The sequence below is a fragment of the Colossoma macropomum genome, unplaced genomic scaffold (genome assembly GCF_904425465.1).
Source record: "Colossoma macropomum unplaced genomic scaffold, Colossoma_macropomum, whole genome shotgun sequence".
NCBI classification, from domain to species: Eukaryota; Metazoa; Chordata; class Actinopteri; order Characiformes; family Serrasalmidae; genus Colossoma; species Colossoma macropomum.
In genome coordinates this window covers 3,419,222-3,443,937 of record NW_023494790.1, presented here as the reverse complement: position 1 = coordinate 3,443,937, position 24,716 = coordinate 3,419,222, and the positions used below count along the sequence as shown (strand labels likewise).

Below are 24,716 nucleotides of genomic sequence, written 5' to 3'. Positions count from 1 at the left end.
CTCTGTGAGGGTCCATGGGGGTCCTGACCACTGAAGAACAGGGTAAAAGGGGGCTAACAAAGTATGCAGAGAAACAGATGGACTACAGTCTGTAACTGTAGAACTACAAAGTGCACCTATATAGTAAGTGGAGCTGATAAAGTGGACAATGAGCGCAGAAACAAGGAGGTGGTCATAATGTTATGCCTGATCAGTGTAAATAGGGCCCTTTATATCCCAAGTCTCAAATACAAGACCTGCAGGCCAAGTCAGGCCTGTGGCACAATCCTATTCGGTCTGTAAAATTATGTTAATTTTCTGTTAAAACTAGCCATTTCACATAATGTGTCCTCCCCTCCTCCCCAACAACGATCTATGGGACAGCTCCACAAAAAAAAAATAAAAGATGCCAGGTGTCTAGTTCAAGCGAATGGACAGTACATTAGAGACATTTAAAGAGGTATAACAGTTATTTTGAACAAAGAGTGGCCAGCTGGGGTCGCATTAAACACAATAAAAACACAGCTGGCCCTCAGATTTGTGGAGTTATTTAATATGGCCCTCTTAGTGGTTCAGTTTGACACCCCTGGTTTATATTGATGTTTGCTAATTTATGTCAATCATGTCAAACCCACTTATTATTAGCAAAAAGGACCATCTGTGGTACCAACACGTACCAACGATAGCAGAACTGTTTTTCATGCTATACAGAACCTTTTTTAAACGGGTTCTTTAAAGAACAGGTTTTGTTTTATAGAGAAGAAACATTTATACATTCAGTTGATTTTTTGAGCATTCATAACTCACTGTCCACTCTATTAGACACTCCTACCTTGTCAGTCCACCTTGTAGATGTAAAGTCAGAGACGATAGCTCATCTGCTGCTGCACAGTTTGTGTTGGTCATCCTCTAGTCCTTCATCAGTGATCACAGGACGCTGCCCACAGGACACTGTTGGCTGGTTCTCAGTCCAGCAGTGACACTGAGGTGTTTGAAAACTCCAGTATCTGATCCACTCGCACCAGCGCAACACACGCTAACACACCACCACCACGTCAGTGTTACTGCAGTGCTGAGAATGATCGTACCTGCTCTGTGAGGGTCCTGACCAATATTTGAAATTCCATTTTAACATCAACCAGTCAGAATCTCAGATTAATCTTAAATATCACTGTGAGGGGATTGAGATTGTGTCAGTTTCCCCCTCCTGAGAAACCGAGACGATCTCAGATGTCCAGCTACAGTTTTCAGCGCTGAAACAAAGAGCTTCTCATCTCTCTGGTAGGAGAAGTATGAGGTCATTGAGTCCTGCATCAGCAGTGATTACTGTCACCATTTTGGAGATTAATATGGGGAGGATCATTATGTGTGAATTGCGCTTAGCAAATGACTCGTTAATATACCATTATAATCATTATAATCCATGTCAGTGTAGTGGCTAATATGGCAAAAGATGTGCGAGGAAATGGACACCAATGTGTCCGCGAGAGCGAGGTTTGGCCCACCCGCAAATTAGTCGTGCCCACCCAAAACGACAGTCCTGCACAGCTACACAGTGAAAATCTGGAGAGCCTGCTTTTAGCTCTGCTTATTGTTGAGCTTGTAAATGAGACAGAAAAAAATGAGAAATGTAGAGTGTGGTGTGAGATCTAGGGTGACCAGATGTCCCAGTTTTCCAGGGACAGTCCCCGTTCTTGGTGGGCTTTCCCCAGCTAGAGCTGTCCCCGGAAATGTCCCTGTTTTTAACTGTGAATTAAAAACACCAGAAAATCCTAAGAAGGACCCGCAGCAGAGCAGACGGGCAGGCGTCTCTCGTTGTGCTTTTGTCCAGCTGTAGGGGCTGCTGCTCTCTACTGACCACTTCTACCACTTTCTCGCCTAGTTTTACAGAACACTGCTGTGGAAAACTCCACCAGAAGCTCGCAAGTGTGAAGTGAGTCCACAGCATCACCACAAATGTCTTTTCAGGACTCGAGGTGACCCAGGGGTTAAAGCAGGGGGGAGTTACGGGACCTGAATCGCTCCACCAGGTGATCGGTGGGCTCTGATTCATACCTGCATATAGTCTACTCGAATGTAGCACCATGAGATACAAACAGAGCATCATTTTTACACTGCGTCACTTTTTCAGTCTCCATACATGACATATGGCGTATGCTGATAGCAGCATCTCTGGCTGTCCAGAACAGCGGTGAGTTTAGGGTCTGGATATTGGGCTACAGCCACAGGGCTTTTTTCTGTAGCCACAGGTCTCTTTTTACTGCCAATATATTTAATATGAGTATGAATTATGAGCCCATACAAGCACTGAATCTTCTGTAGTAAACGTGTCGCTGCCTCATCCCTGCCTGAGCCGCTAGACTTAGTGACTTTTGAGACCCTTTTTACTGAGCCACTTTATTTCTTAAAAGCCACGAGCAGCAAATCTCGCGAGTGGGGAAAGCAAGAAATATATCTTTTATAGGACTGTTGGAATTTATTACCATGCATGCTGCTCAGAGTAACGTTAACTGCCTCCTTTTTTATTTCATAGATAAAAATATTAGATGTTTTGATGATATATTGACTGCCAAACTGGAAGTGTCGCCCGCTTTCAGTTCAGAAATCCGGGGTCCCCTTAGAGATTAGATTGAATTGCGTGAGCCTCATGGCCAATGAGAAAGAGTGAAAGAGTTGGCAGCCCTAAAACTGTTTGAAACTTAAAAGCCATGTATGGTAAAACAATAGTGCAGAGAAAATGGTCCTTTGGGTTTATGTGTTTACTTTAGACAGTGAATCTATCTCCATATTTGGACTTGTCCATGATGACTCAGTCCTGCTCGCTGGTGACTCGCTCTTGAATACCAATGACTTGGAAAACCGTTGACTTGAGACTTCACTGCAACGCTGCTTAATGCATTTCATAGCATGAATGAGGCAGAAGAGGGAATAAACACGGGCTAAAGACGTTGAGGCGTATGATGAATTACAGTGAATTTAAGCAGCTTTCTGTTACTCTAATCTCCTTTGTGGAGTAAATGGCCGTATAAATCAGTCTGTGGTGTGTGAGGAGAGCACCGCAGCACTGAGACAGGAATGCTGAAGCCCATTTGTTCTGTTTGGACTGTTTCCCAGTGCTAGACAATACGGCGCAGACTGTCCAGCAGTTTGAGTGGACAGGCACGCTGTGGGCTGCGTCCCATATGGCATTCTGTCCTCCGTGTTTTATTCTAATTTGGCCTTGGGGTGATTTCTGCGTAGCTGCAGTGATGTGCCGACCGCCGCTGTGTGGTTTGGTGTTGATGTCACGTTCATGTTGCCGTGGTTGAGCTCTTTAGGTGTTATGTGATGATGATGATCTGATGATGTTGCCGTGGTTGAACCTTGATTTAGGTGGCGTGGTGTTGACATTTTGGTGTTAGGCATTGTGTGAAGTTGTCCTGTTCATTTTGCTCCTTATTAGGTGTTTTGTGCCTGTCGATGTTGCCATGGTTGCAGAACGTTAGGTGTTGGGTAGTGGTGATGTTGCCATGTTTAGAAACATTAGGTGTTGGGTGGTGTTGATGTCCTGTTGATGTTGCCATGGTTGCTCCTTATGAAGTGTTGTAGTGTAGATGTACCGTTGCTTTTGTCATGGTAGCTGCTTATTAGGTGTATTGTGGTATTGATGTCGCCATGGTTGCGTAACATTAGGTGTTTCGTGGTGTTGATGTCTTGTTGATGTTGCCATGGTTGCACCTTATTAGGTATTGTGTTGAAGTTGCTACTGTTGCACCTTGTTAGGTGCTGTTGATGTCCACTGGTTGTTGCCATGGTTACACTTTAGAAAGTGTCATGTGATGATGATGACATGGCTGTACCTTGGTATGTGTTGTGTGGTGTTGATGTTGCTATGGTTGCAGAATGGTTAAGGTGTTGAATGATGGCGTCCAGTGATTGTTGCCATGGTTACAGCTTGGAAAGTGTTATGTGGTGTTGATGTTGCCATGGTTACAACTTGGTAAGTTAGGTGTTGGGTGGTGTTGATGTTGCCATGGCTGTGAAGAATGGCAGGCATCGAATGGCGTTGATGTCCAGCAGTTGTTGCCATGGTTACACATTAGTAGGTGTTATGTGGTATCAATGTTGCTATGGTTGCAGAGCATTAGGTGTTGTGTGGTGCTGATGTTGCCATAGTTGCAGAATGGTTAAGATGTTGAATGGTGACGTCCAGTGGTTGTTGATATGGGTACAACCTGGTAAGTGTTACATGGTGTCGATGTTGCCATGGATACATCTTGGTGTTATGTGGTGTTACTGTTGCTGTGGTTGCAAACCATAAGGTGTTGTGTGGTGTTGATGTTAAGATGATGTTGAATGGTGATGTCCAATGGTTGTTGCCATGGTTACAGCTTATCATGGTTGCAGAATGGTAGGTGTTGAATGACATTAATGTCCAGTGGTTTTTGCCATGGTCACGTCTTGATAAGTGTTGTTGATGTAGTCATGGTTGCAAAATGGTACGTGCTGAATGGTGTTAATGTCCGGAGGTTGTTGCTGTGGTTAGACCCTAGTAGGTGTTGGGTGGTGTTGATGTAGCCGTGGTTGCAGAATGTTAGGTGTTGGATGGTCTTGACGTCCAGTGGTTGTTGCCATGGTTACACCTTAGTAAGTGTTGCATGATGCTGCTGGTGTTGAGCACTATGTGTTGATATACTGCTGCTGTAGTTGTACCTTGTTAATTGCTGTGCATTCAGATTTAGTGATTGTAGTGTTGAGGTTTGGTTTGGTCTGACAGGGTTAGTTCAGCTGTAGCAGCTTATTCAGGCACAATTTTCAGTCGCAAATGACAAGAGGAAAAACGACGCAGAGCTTCCTACTCAGCCAGATATTTAAAGCTGCCTGACACATGAATGTGACTTTGCTGAGTTCAGCATCCACGCAGCGTTTTCCATGACCCTTTAGAAAGGGCCAAACTGACGTCAAAACCTGCAGCATGTTTATTACGCGACATGTTCAGACTGACATTTCTCCCAGAGACTTATATGACAGAGGAAAGATAAGAAACGTCAGTTTCAGCCACAGGCCCAGGACCTGCTGTTTTCTCCGCTCAGTAGTGATTATCAGGAGTGCTGCCTGGCCCTGGACGGGGCTATAGCCCAGAATATTGTCAAAGCAGCCCTGGACCGTCACACGTTTCACTCCAGCTCGCAATTTTAGGTTTGTCCGTTAACAATTAATCACTAATGACTAATATCGGTCAGTCAAAAGAGTTCAAAATTCATATTCCTAAACACAAGCAGTGATTTTGTTGATTTCTTTTCTTTTTTCCTCAATTTCAAAAAGGTTTTTACATACACAAAAAAATGGCTCATCAGATCTACCTAAAAAATGACTTCATGCGGTAACAAGCAACTGAACTAGTTTTATTCAGCCTAAATAAATACTTTGAATGAACAATTCTTTCAATCAAAGTTTGTTTTTGAGTTTACTTGTTACCACATGAAGTCATTTTTTTAGGTAGATCTGACGAGCCATTTTTACAGTGTAGCCTCTGACCACAAAAACTGTTGTTTGTAGAAATGTTTTTTTTTTTATTTGGGAAGAGGAGGAAGGATTTTGGGGAAATTTTGCAAAATTCCAGCCATGGTTTTCAAAGATTATTAAATTTTCTCCATGATTTTTGCAAAAGAAAAAAAAAAAAGAAAATTTTGCAACGTTCATAAAATTTGCCTCAAATTTGTGGATGTAGATCTTTAATTTAGTTGTTGCAATGTTTTATCACTTAACATGCTGGGAATGAAGGAAAAAAACATCACAGCTCAAATATTTACCTGAAAGATTGCTAAAATGTTTTGCTTTAAAATTCACAATACAAGTATTTTCACCATAAATGCTGCTGTGATACAGTTCTGAGTGTACGCTGGCAGGATGTGCAGTTTTAGTGGCATTTAGTCAGAAACGGGCAGAGTGCTTTAAACAGGGTCTCAGAGGGTTAAGCAGAAATTATGCTGAGTTCAGCATTTTCCAGAGCACTTTTATCTGTGTTATACATCGCTGCATCTCAGCTATCTTAGTAAAGCACTAGCTGACAGCCTTTATATTCATAAAGGATATGCAAAAGATTCATATTCCACAAATTTATATTCCACAAGTAAAAGTGCTTAAAGAAGTAGTTGGTAAACAAAGTTTTGCTGCCTTGCCTGAAGTGAACTGCAGCACTGAAGAAGCACAGCATCAAATAAAAAAGCAATATTTCTTCTCAGCACGCAGTGACACAGCTGGGAAAGGGGAAGATTCATTCACTGAGGAATTTCTCACATCAGCACGTTGACAAACTCTTACGCACAACAATCTGTCACTACAAAAGTAAGTCCTTGTGAGAACATGGAATAAAACTCTCTCCATCTGCCAGTGATTAACAGCCTCTTCCCTGACAGCTGCCATTCCTGATGTAAAAAAGGTCAAAACTAAACTAAAGTGTGATAAACTGTACGTAGTGAATACTGTGAGAGCGCCCCCTGCTGTTTATCAGAGCGTCGCTGCTCCCCAGTTTCAGTCTCCATTTCCCAAACGCTTTAGCCGAGCGCGCTAACGTTACTCCTCCTAATAAACAGACACACGTTCAGCTCCGTCTCCTCATTATTCACCACCATCACTGTAATATTTCATCATCAACATTAACACACGAAGGTGATCAGAGGGGCGGTGGAGATCGAGTCTGCAGCGTCTGAGATCTTTAAAACGCAGAGTTAGAAAAGAAAATCATCTCACAGTGAAAGCAGCGTTTTACAGTAGAAATAAATGGAGCTCATTATGCTGGTAGTGAACTATGCTGCTGACTCAGCTGCCTAAAAACCATAGAAACGGACCTTAAACAGAAGTGAGGACCCTGTTGGGGTTCATCCTAAAGTTAGGACAGGATTTAGGAGGTTTAGTCTAGTTAGGATGTTTGTGTGATGCTGTTTTCTTATCTGGAGTTCATGATGAGATTATGAAGGTAGGAACTGTTATTCTGGAACAGCTACTGAACTAAATTCAGTCCTAACTGGAGACTAAACAGATCAGATTTCGGAGTTAAGATGATTCTGTAATGCAGCCTGATATTAATCAGCAGAGGCGCTGGTTGGGTGGGTAAAGATCCGGAGCCCAGCCCAGTTCACTGTAGGAATGTTTTGGAGGTTCCTCCCCAAGATTTTTTGAGCTTTTTATTTAATGTGAGGATTTACACATCAACAAATCTCACAGGAATACAGCATTGATTGTTGATGTATCTTGTAAACAAAATCATAAAAACAAGATAAAAGACGAGTGAAAATACTGCTTGTAATAGAAAACAGAAACGTTTCCCCACCATCGTTAAAGAGTTCTTCACATTTCCTCTCTCTACACACTCTTAAAAAAGATGGTTCTTCAAGGATTCTTTAGTAAAGACAATGGTTCTATACAGAACCATGAACACTCAAAGAGATTAGCATGCTTAAATGGTTCTTCAGACTGACGGAGAATATGCTGTATATGGTTCTATACAGTAACAAAAAGAGCTCCTCTACTGTTACGATGTCAAGCTTGTAACAATAGAAGAACCCTTTTTGGTGCTGTATAGAACCACATACAACATATTCTCCATCAAATGCAGCGCTATTTTTTGTGTAAACAAGGCTTTAGGCCTCATTGAGATGTAGCAGTTATGATAGTAACATTATGTAGTGTACTTACTCACATTTACCACTAGGGGTGTAACGATTCTCCAAATTCACCGTTAAGTTCAGACCTCGATTTTTGAGCCACGGTTCGGTTCGTGAGGGGGAGAATAAGAAAAAATGGGGAAAATTTCTTGATTTTATTAAAGCACCAACAATTCGGATCACTAAAGAGAGAAACACTGAAGATCATGGTGCACAGCTCGGCCTGACGTTAAAGAGGAAAATACGTTCATGATTTCCATGTGTCATAGTGGAAATGATGAAATGGAAAATGAGTTTAGTTACATTAATAACGTAATGTGAGCTCAGCAGGCTGCACAGCAGTGGTGGCAGTGGGTCGCGGTTTGTGGGGGAGAGATGTTTCCTTGAACATTAGTATCGTGGTTTTGGTCTCAGTTTCAGAATCACTGCACACCTGCCTGCCACTTATTATTAGCCCAGGTTAACCAGCACGTATGACCTGACCGCACTAACTTGAAATTCACATGCACAGATAGATAGATGGATGGGTAGGTAGGTAGGTGGATGGATGGATGGATGGATGGATGGATGGATGGATAGGTAGGTAGGTTGGTAGGTAGGTAGGTAGATGGATGGATGGATAGGTAGGTAGGTAGGTAGGTGGATGGATGGATAGGTAGGTAGGTAGGTTGGTAGGTAGGTAGGTAGGTAGATGGATGGATAGGTAGGTAGGTAGGTAGGTGGATGGATGGATGGATGGATGGATGGATAGATAGGTAGGTAGGTGGGTGGATGGGTGGATGGATGGATAGGTAGGTGGATGGATGGATGGATGGATGGATGGATGGATAGGTAGGTAGGTTGGTAGGTAGGTAGGTAGATGGGTGGATGGATAGGTAGGTAGGTAGGTGGATGGATGGATGGATGGATGGATAGGTAGGTAGGTAGGTGGGTGGATGGGTGGATGGATGGATGGATGGATGGATGGATCTAATTTCTAACTAAAGAAAGTAACATCAGTGATTTGATTTCAGAAAGTTTTAATAAACATGAATTCTACAAAAAAATGATGTTTCTTCAGGGGTTCTTTAGTAAAGAAGATGGTTCTATGTAGAGCCATGAACACTCAGAGAACCCTTGATGATTAAAGGGGTCTTTGCATCATGAACTGGTTCTTCAGATTGATGGAGAATGCTTTTGAAAACGAGCTTGTAACAGAACTCTTTTGAGTGCTATATAAAACCCTTTTCAGAAAGATTCTATACAGAACCGTCTATAGCACATTAATGCACGTTTTCCATCAGTCTGAAAAACCCTTTCATTAAGCAAAGAACCCTTTAATCATGCAAAGAGTTCTTTGAGTGTTCATGGTTCTACAAAGAACCATTTTTTCCCTAAAGAGCCCTTGAAGAACCATCATTTTTAAGAGTGTAGTTTGCAGTAGAACTAAGACTGCGGCTGAATTTAAACGAGTGCAGTGCTGAGAATGAACTCAGCTTAATGATAAAAGCTGCACAGCTAAAAAAGTGGGTTCTTTAAGGGTTCTTTAGTAAAGACAGTGGTTCTATATAGAACCATGAACAATCAAAGAATGCTTTGCATACCTAAATGGATCTCTGCATGGTGAACTGGTTCTTCAGATTGATGGAGAATGTGTTCTATGTGGCACCAAAAAAAGTTTCTGGTATTGATTATCATAAAGAACCCTTGAGCAACCATCTTTTTAAAGAGTGTACATTTGGGTGAGGGAAAGGCCAGAGAGGAAAAGGAGTTTTTGGGAGAGGTCTTGTAACACCTGGGGGCGAGTGATACTGGACACACCCCTTTTCCTTTTTTAAGAGAGGAGGTTGCTTTGAGCATTTCTAGTGGTACTGACACCTACTGGCTGCCTTGGTAACTACAACTGAAACATAAACGCTTGAAACACATGCTTTACTTTAAAAATATGAACAAAGTCCAGTGTCCAGTGTAGTTTACAGCGTTCTCCTCCCAGTGAACTTGACTCAGATCAAGGGTTTGATAATTATCAGGTGTGTGATGTTAAGGAAAAACAAAAAAGTCGTGTTGTTTTTTAATACCACCACATTTAGTCAGTGCTGTTTATAACAGCTGTGCTGTGTTTGTTGACCTTGTTCGGTCCACCTGATGTCTCCACAGATGGAGTCGGTGTTTCGTTTGCTTGGCTGTATTCTCACTACTGATGCTTCAGTGTGTTCATTCCTGACTAATTGCTTCTGTGTTGAAATTAATTAATGGCTACAGTGCGCATAGGCCATGACTTAAATTATGACTCTGTTACTCATACATAAATGAGCGACCATCTGTTCCCCCACTGTGTGGGTGGGAAGTCGACGAGGGGGGGTATAACTTGGGGTAAAATAATCCAGATGAAAGGTGGAGATACACAGCCTGGGTTTCAAGGATGAGTTGCCAATAGCTTCACTTATCAATCATCTCTGTAATAAAGTGCTTGTACAGCTGGACAGACGGTCCAGCTTCAGATGATCTGCATCCCTCCTGACTCGACTGGGGTCAAGGTTCAGTCACTCCATGTTTTAATTGCTGGTGAAAATAAAAATCACCTGTAAAACTGAGATGAGCAACGCTGTATTCACTGTAAAGATGCTGAAGACTTAAGAGCTGAGATTCCCACTTTTTGTCAGTGAACCAACTTAACAGCTTCCCTGTATCGGAATTTTTTCATTCTTTCCTAAAGCATGTATAATCTCTTGATGGGTTATACTGCTCCAGAACAGTCGCAGCTGTAGATTACACTGTTCCAGAACAGTCGCAGCTGTAGATTACACTGTTCCAGAACAGTCGCAGCTGTAGTTTACACTGCTCCAGAACAGTCGCAGCTGTAGATTACACTGTTCCAGAACAGTCGCAGCTGTAGATTACACTGTTCCAGAACAGTCGCAGCTGTAGTTTACACTGCTCCAGAACAGTCGCAGCTGTAGATTACACCGCTCCAGAACAGTCGCAGCTGTAGATTACACTGCTCCAGAACACCTTCAGCTCTGGAGTACACTGCTCTAGAACAGTATTGGCTCCAGAGTGCCCTGCTCCACAACATTGCTGTTTATAGAGTACCCTAAAGCATCAGTCATCAGGATAAAGCACCCTGCAACAATATATTTGGAGTACCTTACTCTGGAACAGTATTGGCTCCAGAGTGCCCTGCTCCAGGCTTGGCTAAAGTGTACCCTGCTCAGGCTATAGAGTGTCCTGCTCCAGAACAGTACTTTGTTCCAGTACGGTGTTAGCTGTAGATTTTGCTGCTTAACTGTAGATTATACTGTTCTAGAACAGCCTTTACTGTGGATTATACTGCTCTAGAACAGTCTTGACTGTATATTACACTGCTCCATATCAGTATTGGCTACAGATTACACTGTGGTTTCAGAACAGTCTGGGCTGTAGACTACACTGCTCCAGATCAGTCTTGCCGGTAGATTATACTGCCCCAGAACGGTCTCGTCTGTAGATTGCACTGTTTTAGAACGGTTTCATCTGTAGATTACAGTGCTCCAGATCAGTCTTGTCTGTAGATTATGCTGTTCCTGAACAATCTTGTCTGTAGATTACACTGCTTCAGAACGGTCTCGTCTGTAGATTACACTGCTCCAAAATGGTCTCGTCTGTAGATTACACTGTTCCAGAACGGTCTCGTCTGTAGATTACACTGCTCCAGAACAGTCTCGTCTGTAGATTACACTGTTCCAGAACGGTCTGGTCTGTAGATTACACTGTTCCAGAACGGTCTCGTCTGTAGATTACAGTGCTCCAGATCAGTCTTGTCTGTAGATTACGCTGTTCCTGAACAATCTTGTCTGTAGATTACACTGTTCCTGAACAATCTTGTCTGTAGATTACGCTGTTCCTGAACAATCTTGTCTGTAGATTACGCTGTTCCTGAACAATCTTGTCTGTAGATTACAGTGCTCCAGAATGGTCCTGTCTGTAGATTACGCTGCTCCAGAACGGTCTCATCTGTAAATTACAGTAGATTACACTGCTCCAGGCCAGTCTCGTCTGTAGATTACAGTGCTCTAGAACAGTCTCATCTGTAGATTACACTGCTCCAGAACGGTCTCGTCTGTAGATTACAGTGCTCCAGATCAGTCTTGTCTGTGGATTGCACTGTTCCTGAACAATCTTGTCTGTAGATTACAGTGCTCCAGAATGGTCCCATCTGTAGATTACGCTGCTCCAGAATAGTCTCGTCTGTAAATTGCATTGCTCCAGAACGGTCTCGTCTGTAGATTACACTGCTCCAGAATAGTCTCGTCTGTAGATTACACTGCTCCAGAATAGTCTCGTCTGTAGATTACACTGCTCCAGAATAGTCTCGTCTGTAGATTACACTGCTCCAGAACGGTCTCAGCTGTAGATTACAGTGCTCCAGAGCGGTCTCAGCTGTAGATTGCGCTGTTCCAGGCCAGTCTCGGCTCTAGTTTCCTGGTCCATCATGCTTTAGGGAACGAAGCTCAAGAAAGTCTCTAGGCGGTCCAGGTAGAAGTTGGAGGCGCTTTAACTGAGAGAGACTCTTCCCTCTCAGAGCCGGCGATGTTTTTTTGAGGTAATTAGAGAGTCGGGAGTGTTTCGTGTCGCATCTAAAGATGGATTTTTCTGATGGCTTTTTAATCTCTGTTCACACTGTCTCTTGTTCTCTCTCTGAATTCCCTTTTGAGTTTGCTGTCAGAGGGAGTAGTGAAACGCTGACGGATGAAAGGTTCATCTCCGGGGTCTTTGAGAGGGGCTGTGTGTTCAGTCAGCTTGTGAGTTGGATGTATGTGAGAGTTTGCTGGCTTTGTTTTACCTGATCTAAGGAAAGTTAATTCATATGTGACTGTCTCAAGTTGTTCTTCTGTCTCTCTGAACACGCCCCTTGGTGTCTCTCTCTCTCTCTCTCTCTCTCTCTCTCTCTCTCTCTCTCTCTCTCTCACTCACTCAAACAGTTATGCAGCTTGCCCAGAGGGTCTCCTACTAACGAGAATTCACTATTGTCATTATTATAATAATAGTCACCCCTGTTCTAGGTCATGCTTGTTCTGTAGCTCCATCTGAGCTTCAGACAGGAAATGGCTGTCGGGCGTTGTGCGTCTGTGCGTCTTGCGTGGCATTTTGAATGGGAAACAGAAACAGAACCTTTAGTTGACTGTTCTAAATGTGTCCTTTAAAAGTCCCCCAAAGGTAAAAGTGTAACTGTGTGCATTCAGTCTAATGGAAACTCTCACTGTGTGAGGCTGAGAATATTACTAAAATCCACACAGCAAACATGTTCAGCTCCAGAGTAGGCATGTGTCAGTACAAAGCTTTTATATGAAGATAATTACCTAACCATTTATCACAGTTTAGAGTAGGTAGACATCAACATGGTCTGTTCTAATAACAATTCCGATATCTGAACTTTGGATATCTGCAGATACCGAGTGCCAATCTTACATATATATTATCTTCAATTTAAAGTCTTTTATACTCATATAATGTGCTAATTGCAAAACATGATATCTGTTTTAAGAAATTTGGAGGATTAAAGCTTAAATGAGACACACCAGAGAGTTATTCTATATTCATTTATAGTCTTCTAACTGATCACTGTAGACATCTTTACTTAAAAGTCTCACATTTTTAAGTTTTTCCCACAGTACATTGAAAAATAAATGCAAAATACATGTTTGCTTCTATTTTGACGCACTTTATTAAAAAGGACTTTTATTTTGACACGCCACAGTGTTTCGTAGAAAAAAAACACGATGCATTTTACGTTTGCAAAGAAACACTCGTTTCATCTCCTTAAACTAGGGACGCATCGGCACTGATACTGATAGTAGATTCCATGCTTGTTTACTTGTACTCAAAAAATTCACCGATAGCAGCTGATACTTTGTAAAAAACCTGTACTGAGTCAGACATAAAAACATCAGTAACATGAAACATTTTGCCTTGGCAGATTCCCACCAGGAATACACTCTGATTTTGGCATGTTTATAAACATACAATCACAGTTAAATCATAACAACTGTCCTTGATATGGGTGGAGACACGTAGGCCAGCAAAACGGAGGTGAAAAAGTTGACATTCGCTACCAAAGTCAGTATGAGCCAACTTTACTCTGTTTGACTGAATAGAATAGCGAGATATAAACATTAATAAGGTGATTCTTTTCGTAAATCAGGCTGTAGAGACAGTACTGTCCTACAGTGAACATCACCGCATGCTTTTAGCTTCAGCGTTCAGTATTAGCAGCGCTGCTCAGAGTCTCAGTGTGTTTTCTCAGCACTCGATGTGTAATGTTCAATGAATCAGCTTAATTGATCATGCTCCATAGAGAGAGCGTCTGTAGAGGCTGCGTTTCCCGTAGCGGGTCAGTCAGACGGAACATGTTCACCAAAGAACAAGATTTCTAAAATCACACAGCGTCTGTCCGGCTTTAGAGGACATTCAGCTACAGCTCAACCAGCCAATCAAAAGACTCCAACAGGACAGAAAACTGGAAGCGCGAGCTCCTCGGATACATTAGCCTCGGATGTGATTCCTGCTGTCGCTGTGCTGCTGCTGAAACAGACAGATGAGGATCAAAACTATGAAACCTACTTTACTTACAGCTGTACAGAAGAGTTTATCTGATGGGGAACAAAACCAGCTGTTCTCCGCTGCAGCGCTACACCATCCAAGATAACTAATGTAGCATAGCTAGCTAACACACTTCAATTAAAATCAGCTGGATTTTAATGGTTTAACTGTTAAAGTACATTGCACACATTTACACTAACAACTGCTTCATTCTAAGCGGGTTAGTCAGTATGGTATCGGAATCTGTGTTAGCAAGTACTAAAAATATGTACCTGTACTTTTACTCGGTCTGAAAGAAATGGTATTGATGCATCCCTACCTTATACCAACAGGTCTGCCTGTAATGTGACCATACATAATTATTAGCTGTGTGTAGATCATTCAGCTCCATTTTCTTTTTCGTTTATTTTCTGGAATATATGGCATATCGCTGTTGTCAGAAGAAAACCTTGTATCTCCATTTTTGTCGTTTTTCAGTTTTCGACATAATTTGAAAAAGTATGTTGCCCTTTACATTGTGTGTAAATTTCATGATGAATGGACCAAAAGAAACGACCCAAAACGACTTGGAAAAAATTCTGGTTCCATTGACTTACATTAAAAGTAAAGTGTGTTTTTTCCTTCTCCTGTAAAGTTACCAGTTTGGAGATACAAGGTTTTCTTCCGACAACAGCGATATAACACTAAATTATATCTTTTTACAATCTATGTATCTTGGAATAATAGTTAAAGGCGCAGTAAATGATTCTGGAGAAAGATATTTTGTTGATGTTTGAACTTAACAGCAAAACAAATACACCTCTCCCTTCAGTGCTCCTTCAGAAGCTCCGCCTCCCAAATTCATGGACGTGCATTGCCAAGGCGAACGACACCGCGCTAGCAAACTCTTTGTGGCCGTAAAACCCTTTGCAAACGTTGTACATCTCAGCCTTACAAAACCCTGATCTGATTCACAGTAAAAAGAACAGCAGAGCTGTTCTGAAGGACCCTGAGCTCAGTAGCCTAAATGGTGCAGGGCTATATTTGCCTTTCCTCATTAAAGTATTATTTGAGTGGGACGTCCCGCTGAGATGGGAGATCTGTAATGAAGAAGTGTAAAGGTCAGAGTGAATTATGCTATATGCTTTCAGACTCCACATCAGAACAGATTAGTTATGCCTGGGCGGGGTTACATGCTTTTCCGGAGGAGTCTCGGGCTTCCCCTTCGCTGACTGCTGCCGGAAAACTTCAGGAAGGGCTGTGTGATCTTAGCCTGGCCTAATAGATAATAGATAAACCGCATGAGCTCGCCTTGCTGGAGGCTGAAGCTGGAAGCTTTTATCCTTTCTAAGCCGTGAGCAGAGGCACTGTTAGTGCGACAATGATGATCACCTTTTCACCTTGTTCCCGTTTGTTTGCAGCGTCGCGGTCGGAGTGGGTTTCTATGGCAACAGCGAGACCAATGATGGGGTGTACCAGCTGACCTACTCCCTGTACAATGCCAACCACACCCTGGCAGGAGTGGAGAACCTGGTGAGTGGAAACCAAATGTCTGACCAAGAGTGCCCAGCCTTGCTGTAGGAGAGTGTTAAAATAACATAGGTGCTGAAAGTCCTCCTTTACCTGCACTAATGAAGCAATTAAACACACCTGAGTGATCACAAACACCTAATTGTAAACACCCCAATTTCCAAACATTAGCTAAAACCAAAATACATAAAATACGCTTTGTTAGCGATTGTTATTGATGCCATCTGACATCATAACAATACAGCACTCTTGTTATCTGACGGAATATTTTCTTCTTCTTGGTTTGTATTTTTTTGTCTGCTAACTCGTCCCGCAGTTTTCCAGATACTGACGCCGTTCCAACTCCAGAATGTTTGGCCTGATTGGGAATGGTGTGCTTGTATGCAGCTTTTTGATCAGCCATACAAAATTAGGCCAAATCCAGTTTCTTCTTTTTGCCTCTTCCCCTTGTTTCCGAGTGTCACTTTGCCCCTTGGAACTGAGTTACAAGGGTTAGTGGTTCAAATCTTAATAATAATAAAAAATATGACTTCAAAGAGGGGGATGTGTCAATTATTTATTATCGCCCACCCCTAATTCTTCAGTGATGTGAAGCTGAAGTCAGATATTCACCAGCTCCTTGTTTGAATTATCCTGTTCTACCTTAATTGAGGTGCCAGAATGTAACTGCTGCACCATTTAAGGTGGACTGGGAAATTTAGCTAGCTAGGTACCAAGACATCAGCTACGACTAGAGGTTTTTATGCTGGTTATGAAGAAAAGGACCTTAATACACTAAAACATTAATATAAGATAATACAGTGGTTATTGTAATTTTTTAGCAGAGAAAATTCTCACATTTGTGGGTTTCTTTGGTCTCTTGTTCTCCATCTTTCCAGTTTTTCTTTTTTTCTCATAACTCTCTGTTTGGAGTCTCTGAAAAACCTCCGTTTGGAGGGTCATGTAGCCCCAACACTTCACCCTCCCCCTCTATCTCAACAGGAATCAGGACACCCTACCCCCTACACGTGAACGCGCAAAACAGAGGGGTAGGGCTAAGTGGTAGGGGCGAGGGGTGAAATGGGATTGGGCCTAATTGTTAAATGATGGATGTTTTTTTACCATAATAATGAATCAGGTGCGAAATTCTGTGTACCTAATTTATGTTATGCTGATACAAGTCCATTAGCATCACCCTTTTAACCATGTGGGGAACCATAGCAACCACCTGGCAGCACCCTAGCAACCACCAAAAGTACCATAGTGACCGTTTGGCAATACCCTAGCAACCACCTGGGAACTGCTTTGTTGTGCAATCGCCCTGAATTTTATGCCTTTTTCACAAACATTATGGGGGTTTGTTTATTGTTTGTTTACTTACTGATAATATCAGCCAGCATTGAAGACTCACTGTTTTTATTGCTATCTGAAAAAACATTGATGATAATTTTAATAATAATACTAATAATAATACTGACAGTTGCTGACAATTATCATCTTTTTGGTTGCGATGTTGGCACATTTCAAACCCACAATCGCCAATAACAGGGCTGGGCAACATCACCAGTATAGTATAGTCCTCCTGTTTAGCTGTATGACTGTAATAAACACCATCACGTTTAAAATAACAAACCCAACCATCAATTATGTGAATAACACAAAAAACATTTGAACTCATAAGTAAAATAAGAGATTAACAGTAACCAAAATCGCAATGTATGTAGCTCCGCCTCTTGTTTAGGAACAATATTATATATATATATATATATATATATATATATATATATATATATATATATATGTATGTTATACAAATTTTAAATACAAGCATAAAATATTGTTGTTTTCAAATTCGATATCGTAAAATCGGTATCGTCCACTTTTTCATATCAGTCCGGCCCAATTCTGTACTTTTCCTGTTCTGCCACACAACCTCTCCACTTGTTTCAGTGAATATAAAATTACTGAGCTGTTTTGTTAGTCGTGTGCAAAAGTTTGGGCACCCCTGAACAAAATACATGTTGATTTTCTAAGTAAAAATAAATACATGTCCTCCATTTAGAGCACATTTCACTGTCCAGTTACTGCTTATTTGCTGAATGTAACATATTTGTGAGGAAATGTGTCGTCCAAAGTGTTAAACCCTGCAAATAAGTAGGAACTGTGCACTAAAAAGTGTTCCCTGTAAGGGGGGTTTGGATTAGAGCAGCTGCACACTTGCGCTGTTATGGAGACGAGGATTAATTCTCCATCTGCGCTAATGGAGATGAACTCATCTCTAACACACTCAGCCCTGAACTCTGAGGCAGACGCTGATCCGGAGTCAGTCCGGTCCATCCCACCTGCGCTCTGGGTCTGTGTACTGCGAGTCCCGGCTGATCTCAGACCTGTGCTGTAGAGCTTGAGTACAGAGGGGAGTCTCCCACGGTCAGTTTAAATGCGTCTCTGTTTCTGGGTCGTGTGGTCAGTGCAGATGAGTGAGTTTAAGTGGCTCTAGGATCTTTTTTAGCATTTAGTCTAATTTCAGGTCACAACCTCAAACCCCCTCTACGATCTGTCTGACCAAATATGTGAAGAGTTAAGTTCTGACCTGCTGGGCGTTGAGGTGCATGTTTTCCGGCCACAGTGTTAAAATAATCATTAATTTTCTTCTTCTTGGTTTATATTCATGTATCACAATATACTTCAAAAGGCGAGGCTTACAGCAGACTGTGCAGCGAGTGGGCGGAGCTCGTTACTCTGACGTAGCAACGAGCTGCTTGTTAAGGAACTATAATTTGGTGGAAGGAACTGCGAACATTAAAACATATTAAACGCTGCGTTCACGGCCCAGTTTATTCATTTATTACTGTATTTATTTAACTGTTTTATAAAAGCAATATATTTATTGCTTAAAAAAAAAAAATATATATATATATATATATATATATTGTTGTAACAAAACCTCGTATCTCAATTTTTGTCATTTTTCAGTTTTTGACATAATTTGAAAATGCCTGTTGCTCTTTACATTTTTTGTAAATTTCATGATGAATGGATCAAACGAAACGGCCCAAAATTACTTAGAAAAAAGTCTGGTTCCATTGACTTACATTAAAAGTAAAGTATGTTTTTTTCTTCTCCTGTAAAGTTACCATTTTGGAGATACGAGGTTTTCTTCCAACAGCAGTGATATATTTATATTGTATAGTTGTAGTGATAGTATAGTCAGTTATATTGTGTAGTATTGTGTAGTATTTCATGCTATGCAGTTTCTTATTCGATTCTAATATTCAGAATTATTATTAAGTCATTTTGGGCCGTTTCTTTTGGTCCATTCATCTTGAAATCTATACACAATCTAAAGGGGCAACTTTCATTTTCAAATTATGTCAAAAACTGAAAACGACAAAAGTGGAGATACAAGGTTTTGTTTTGACAACAGCGATATTCTATATACATAACCTATGTAATATGGTGTGTATACATACATATTCTACACTCTAATTTCCCTTTGGGATTAACAAAATGTTAGATTATCTTATTAGCGTGTACAGAATGTAATCGCTGTTGGAACAAAACATCGTTTCTCCAAAATGGTAACTTTACACTATTAATTCTTAATGGACGTCAGTGGAGAAATGAGTCATTGTAAGTCATTTGGATCGTTTCTGTTGGTCACTTCATCATGACGTTTTGACGCCGTGTAAAAGCAGCTTATATTTATAAATTATGTCCAAAAATGAAAACTGACTAAATGGACATATAAATTCTTGTCCCGACAGCGATAGTTTCTCATTTTTACTTTCATGGGGGCCTTAGGCAGCTGTCTACCTTAACCCAGTGCAAAGACCGTGTGCAGTGCATGCTGGGACAGATGATGGAGGAGCACAAAGTGTCCACTGTTGGAGTTCACATCATCATTAACCCTGAACTCTCCCACAGAGGGCTTTGATGAAGAAACTCTCATTTCCTGCTTTAACAACTCTTCACTGTTCTGTTCTCTCTGCGTGAAAACGTTTCCCACACTGACCGCATACAGATCTCTCTCTCTCTCTCTCTCTCTCTCTCTCTCTCTCTCGCTCTCTCTCTCTCGCTCTCTCTCTCTCTCACTCGCTCTCTCTCTCTTTCTCTCTCTCTCTCTCTCGCTCTCTCTCTCTCGCTCACTCGCTCTCTCTCTCTCTCTCTCTCTCTCTCTCTCTCTCTCTAATGTACACATGCCTTGTCTTCTCGCTCTCTTGAGAAGTCACTAAACATCCTCTCAGACGTGTCTACAAGCACTTTGGATCTGAAGTGAAGAGCTCAGTCAGATGGTGAAGTGTGTTTGTTTGAGTCTGCCAAGATGTGACTGCTAGTGTTGAAAGTTTAGTTTTTTCTCCCAGACTTCATTGCTTTTGGGCCATAAGCTTCCCCCTCCCTCCTTTACCCATGGCCCCATGCGGTTTCCACAGATGAACAGTGGACCTCCCGCTGCGGTGCCGGCAGAGCATTCACAGCTGAATTAATAATGCAGGACATTTCTGACATGAATAGGAATGTGATAACAGTTTAATTAGAACGAAACAGACCACACATCTGACTACACACACCAATCAGGCATAACATTCTGACCACCTCCTTGTTTCTACACTCATTGTCCATTTTATCAGCTCCACTTACTATATAGGTGCACTTTGTAGTTCTACAGTTACAGACTGTAGTCCATCTGTTTCTCTGATACTTTGTTAGCCCCCTTTTACCCTGTTCTTCAATGGTCAGGACCCCCATGGACCCTCACAGAGCAGCTACTATTTGGGTGGTGGATCATTCTCAGCACTGCAGTAACACTGACGTGGTGGTGGTGTGTTAGTGTGTGTTGTGCTGGTCTGAGTGAATCAGACACAGCAGTGCTGCTGGAGTGTTCAAACACTGTGTCCACTCACTGTCCACTCTATTAGACACTCCTACCTTGTCAGTCCACCTTGTAGATGTAAAGTCAGAGACGATAGCTCATCTGCTGCTGCACAGTGTGTGTTGGTCATCCTCTAGTCCTTCATCAGTGGTCACAAGACGCTGTTGGCTGGATATTTTTGGTTGGTGGACTATTCTCAGTCCAGCAGTGACACTGAGGGGTTTAAAAACTCCAACAGCACTGCTGTGTCTGATCCACTCAGACCAGCACAACACACACTAACACACCACCACCACGTCAGTGTTACTGCAGTGCTGAGAATGATCCACCACCCAAATAGTAGCTGCTCTGTGAGGGTCCATGGGGGTCCTGACCATTGAAGAACAGGGTAAAAGGGGGCTAACAAAGTATCAGAGAAACAGATGGACTACAGTCTGTAACTGTAGAACTACAAAGTGCACCTATATAGTAAGTGGAGCTGATAAAATGGACAATGAGTGTAGAAACAAGGAGGTGGTCATAATGTTATGCCTGATTGGTGTAGAACTCTAACGGTTTGAAAATCGCATTCCTTCAAATTTTCAAATTGTGGTTTCTGAATAAAAAAAAAAATCATTCGGCTCTGCAGTCTTAAAACAGATGGTTCTTCAGGGGTTCTTTAGTAAAGAAAGCAGTTCTGTATAAAACCTTGAACACTTGAACCTTTTGAATGCTTAAATGATTCTTTGCATGGTGAAATGGTTCTTCAGATTAATGGAAAATGGTTCCATATAGCACTAAAAATGGTTCTGCTGTTGTTACGTTATGTCAAGCTTGTAACAATAGAAGAACATGTTTTGGTGCTACATAGAACCATTATCAAAAAGGTTCTATATAGAACCATATACAACACATTCTCCATCAATCTGAAGAACCATTTCACCATGGAAAGAACTGTTTAAGCAGGCAAAGGGTTCTTTTGAGTGTTAGCGGTTCTATATAGCACTATCGTCTTTACTAAAGAACCCTTAGAGAACCATTTTTCGAGAGTGTATGCAGGTATAGAAGCAAGGGCTGATTATAAAAGTTTACAGGTAATTTACTTCACCACCAGCAATCAAACACATTCAGTGATGCTGAGGTCTGGACTCTGGGGTGGTCAGTCCATTGTTCAGCTTCTTTGTTTGATGTGTCCGTCTCCTTTTCTCAGTGAGGTTCTTCTTGGCAGCTACACATCCTTTCAGACCCACAGCGCTGAGTCGTCTTCTCACAGTGGAAGGATGGACAGAAACACCTGTGGATGTTTTCAGATCTGAAGCAGCTTGATTTTCTCCTCTCTCTCAGAGATGAAAGCTTTAAGTGCTGTTTATCTGATGGGGGCAGTTTTGGGGTCTACCAGGTCTTCCAGGTGGTTGTTAGGAGCCACATTTTCTCTGTAGCTTTGAATCAGTTTTTGAAACTTTTCACTCAGACTTTCACCTGCCTTATCCAAGTGGATTATCTTATATCTAATCTCTTCAAATATATCTGCTGAGAAATTAGCGAAGGGTGGTCTCTGAGTATGTACATAAACTAAGCTTATATTTTCATCCCTTGATTACTGTGGTGTTATTATTTCATGTGAGCTGCACTGCAGTTTGGTGTCCTGTGCTGCATATTTTAGTACTTGGTGTAAAACAAAGATTTTAATATTTAAATGATGGGGTCGCTTTCTCAGACAGGGATTACGGACTGCATTTTCCTCTTAATGGAGAGAATTCATTCCGAATGCTGGATAGTCCCAAGACTGTAAGCTTAATCCCTGTCTGGGAAGCCATGAAGTCATAATATCTTAGCTCCGTAATCCCTAAATAGTGTTCTAGTTATGAAAGTTTAGAAATTCTAGCCTCTACAACCAAACAGTGCCTCATTTATTGAGTGTGGATGTGTCCGAGTCCCAAATGACTATTTGTCAGCTATATTATTCACTGCTGGGCTGCAGGATCCAGTATTTAAATTCCTACGTAGTGCACTATGTAGGGAGCAGGGAGCTATTTGAGATTCAGCCCCAGCGTGGGAAGAGGGGTTTTGTTGGATTGGTGCTAAATAAGACTCGTGGTGCTAATTTGGTGACCAATAAGTACCTGTAAAGCGAAGGTTTTTGCGTTAAACAGTGTTGTGTTATCATATGTTCATTATTATATGTAAAAAAAAATCACGTAATGACCTCAGTGTGCAGCGATGGGCGACCAAACGTCCTCCTCATTCAGCAGTCCGTGGTTGCTTGGTAATGATAGCATACTCTAAAGGAACTACATTTCTTGGCGTAACACTTTGTTGGTGTGGACTGTTAATAATATTTTAATTATTATTTCTGAAAAATTGTGTATTTTATCATATTTTATGTTGGCCTATTTTTTAAAGGCAATAAGCCACTTGAGGCCGTGCGTTACAGTGATTTTATCACAGGGAAGGAGGTTCATGTCGTGCCTAAAAACACCCTCCCGTGATAAAATCGCAGAGCATCTCATGACGTATTGCTTTATCATCTCTTTCATGTCTTCTTTTGTAAAGTGTCCCTACTCTTTTTTTGGCTTGGAGTGCATTTGGTCTCAGGGTTATTGTTTATTGTATGATCTAAGAGCACTCCCACCCAAAACTTCAAATGCTGTTCTAAAAATACACGCTCTCTGCAGGGTCAGTGATAATGCGTAGCAGAGGGCAGGGGGATTTTGGCACACACTGCTGTGATCTGTACCCTCGGTTTGGGAAGGTCAGGCTGCGAGAGTTTCAGCCAGACGCTGACGTTTCCTGGCTTTTCTCCAGCTACATAATCATGAACATATTACCCCCACAGGCTGCTGTGGAATCCACACACTCTACAGTAAGAGGATCCAGCGCAGGCTGGACATTTCAACTAGGGCTGGAGTACAATGCATGTTTTCTTCTTTTTCTTTTGTCCTTTTTAATCTGAGGACTTGAATAAGATACATTTGACACCTGAGGCTGCATTCATAAGCTCATCAGAGTAGAAATGCTGGTCTAGAATCGGGTTCTGTCAATAAGGACGTCGTGAATAATAGAGGAAGCTCTAGATCAGCACTTCTGCTCCGAGAAGCTTTATGAACATGAGCACTGGTCTTGTTGTGATGGACAAACTTCAGTTCCTGATAAGTTGGGACAGTGTGTGAAATGCCGATACAAACTGAAAGCTGTGATTTGTAAGTTCAGTGTGACCCGTATTCGACTGAAAACAAAACATCGTCGCTGTCCAAAGAAAAACAAATACGTCCAAAATAGTCATTTCACAGTTTCAATCTTCTTTAGTTTCAATGTAGGTTAATGGAAAGAGATTTTATTCTAAGCAATTTCAGAGTATTTTTATTGGTCCAGTCATCATGAAATGTAAAGAAAAAAAAAAATCACAAAAAATGGAGATACATATTTTCCATTGGACAGCGATGATATTTGTGTTACCTTAAGAACTTATTTATTTTATTATTAGTTATTTTTGTAAATAAATGCTCATTCCAGATTTGCTTCCTGCTACATTTTCCCAAAAAGTTGGGAACATGGTGTTACATCTCTTCTCTCTTTTCCTTTAACAGCACTTAATGATTGTTTGGGGACTGAAGACACAAACTGATCCCGTTTTAAAAGCAGATTTTTTTTGCCGTTCTTCTGTTATACAAGTCTTTAATTGCACAACTGTACTGCCTTCATAATGCACTTCATTATTCACCGCACTCTCCGATTACGCAGCCATGCTGTCCAGAATGTTCGTCATTGTCATGTTGCAAGAAGCCTGAACATCCTTGAAAAAGTCGTCATATGAAAAACAGAATATGTTGCTCCAAAATGTGTTCAGCATTAACGGTTACCAACTAATACCCCCCCCACACCATGACAGACGCTGGATTTTGAACTTTACACTGGTAACAATCTGGATGGTCCTTTGTATCTTTGGCCTGGAGAACACAATGTCTATTATTTCCATCAACAGTCTGAAACCTTGACACCAGACCACGATACCCATTTCCACTGAGCATCAGTCCATTTCCAATGATCTCGAGCCCAGAGAAGTCGGCAGTGTTTCTGGTCGTTATTGACATGTGACTTCCACTGTGTATAGTGCAGTCTTAACTTGAATTTGTGGATTGAGTGATTAATAATATTTATTGACAACAGTTTGTCAAAGTATTCCTGAGCCTATGTGG

General features: G+C 41.5%; 1 protein-coding gene across 3 annotated transcripts in view; it reads left to right on the top strand.

Moving 5' to 3' along the window:
* ttyh2 (tweety family member 2) overlaps positions 1 to 24,716 on the top strand; it is a 115,557-nt gene that overhangs the window by 49,824 nt on the left and 41,017 nt on the right. For all 3 annotated transcript variants that reach the window (XM_036571928.1, XM_036571927.1, XM_036571930.1), the window contains exon 3: positions 15,584 to 15,695. In XM_036571928.1, coding sequence (XP_036427821.1) covers positions 15,584 to 15,695 — 112 coding nt within the window. The remainder of the gene's footprint in view (positions 1 to 15,583; positions 15,696 to 24,716) is intronic.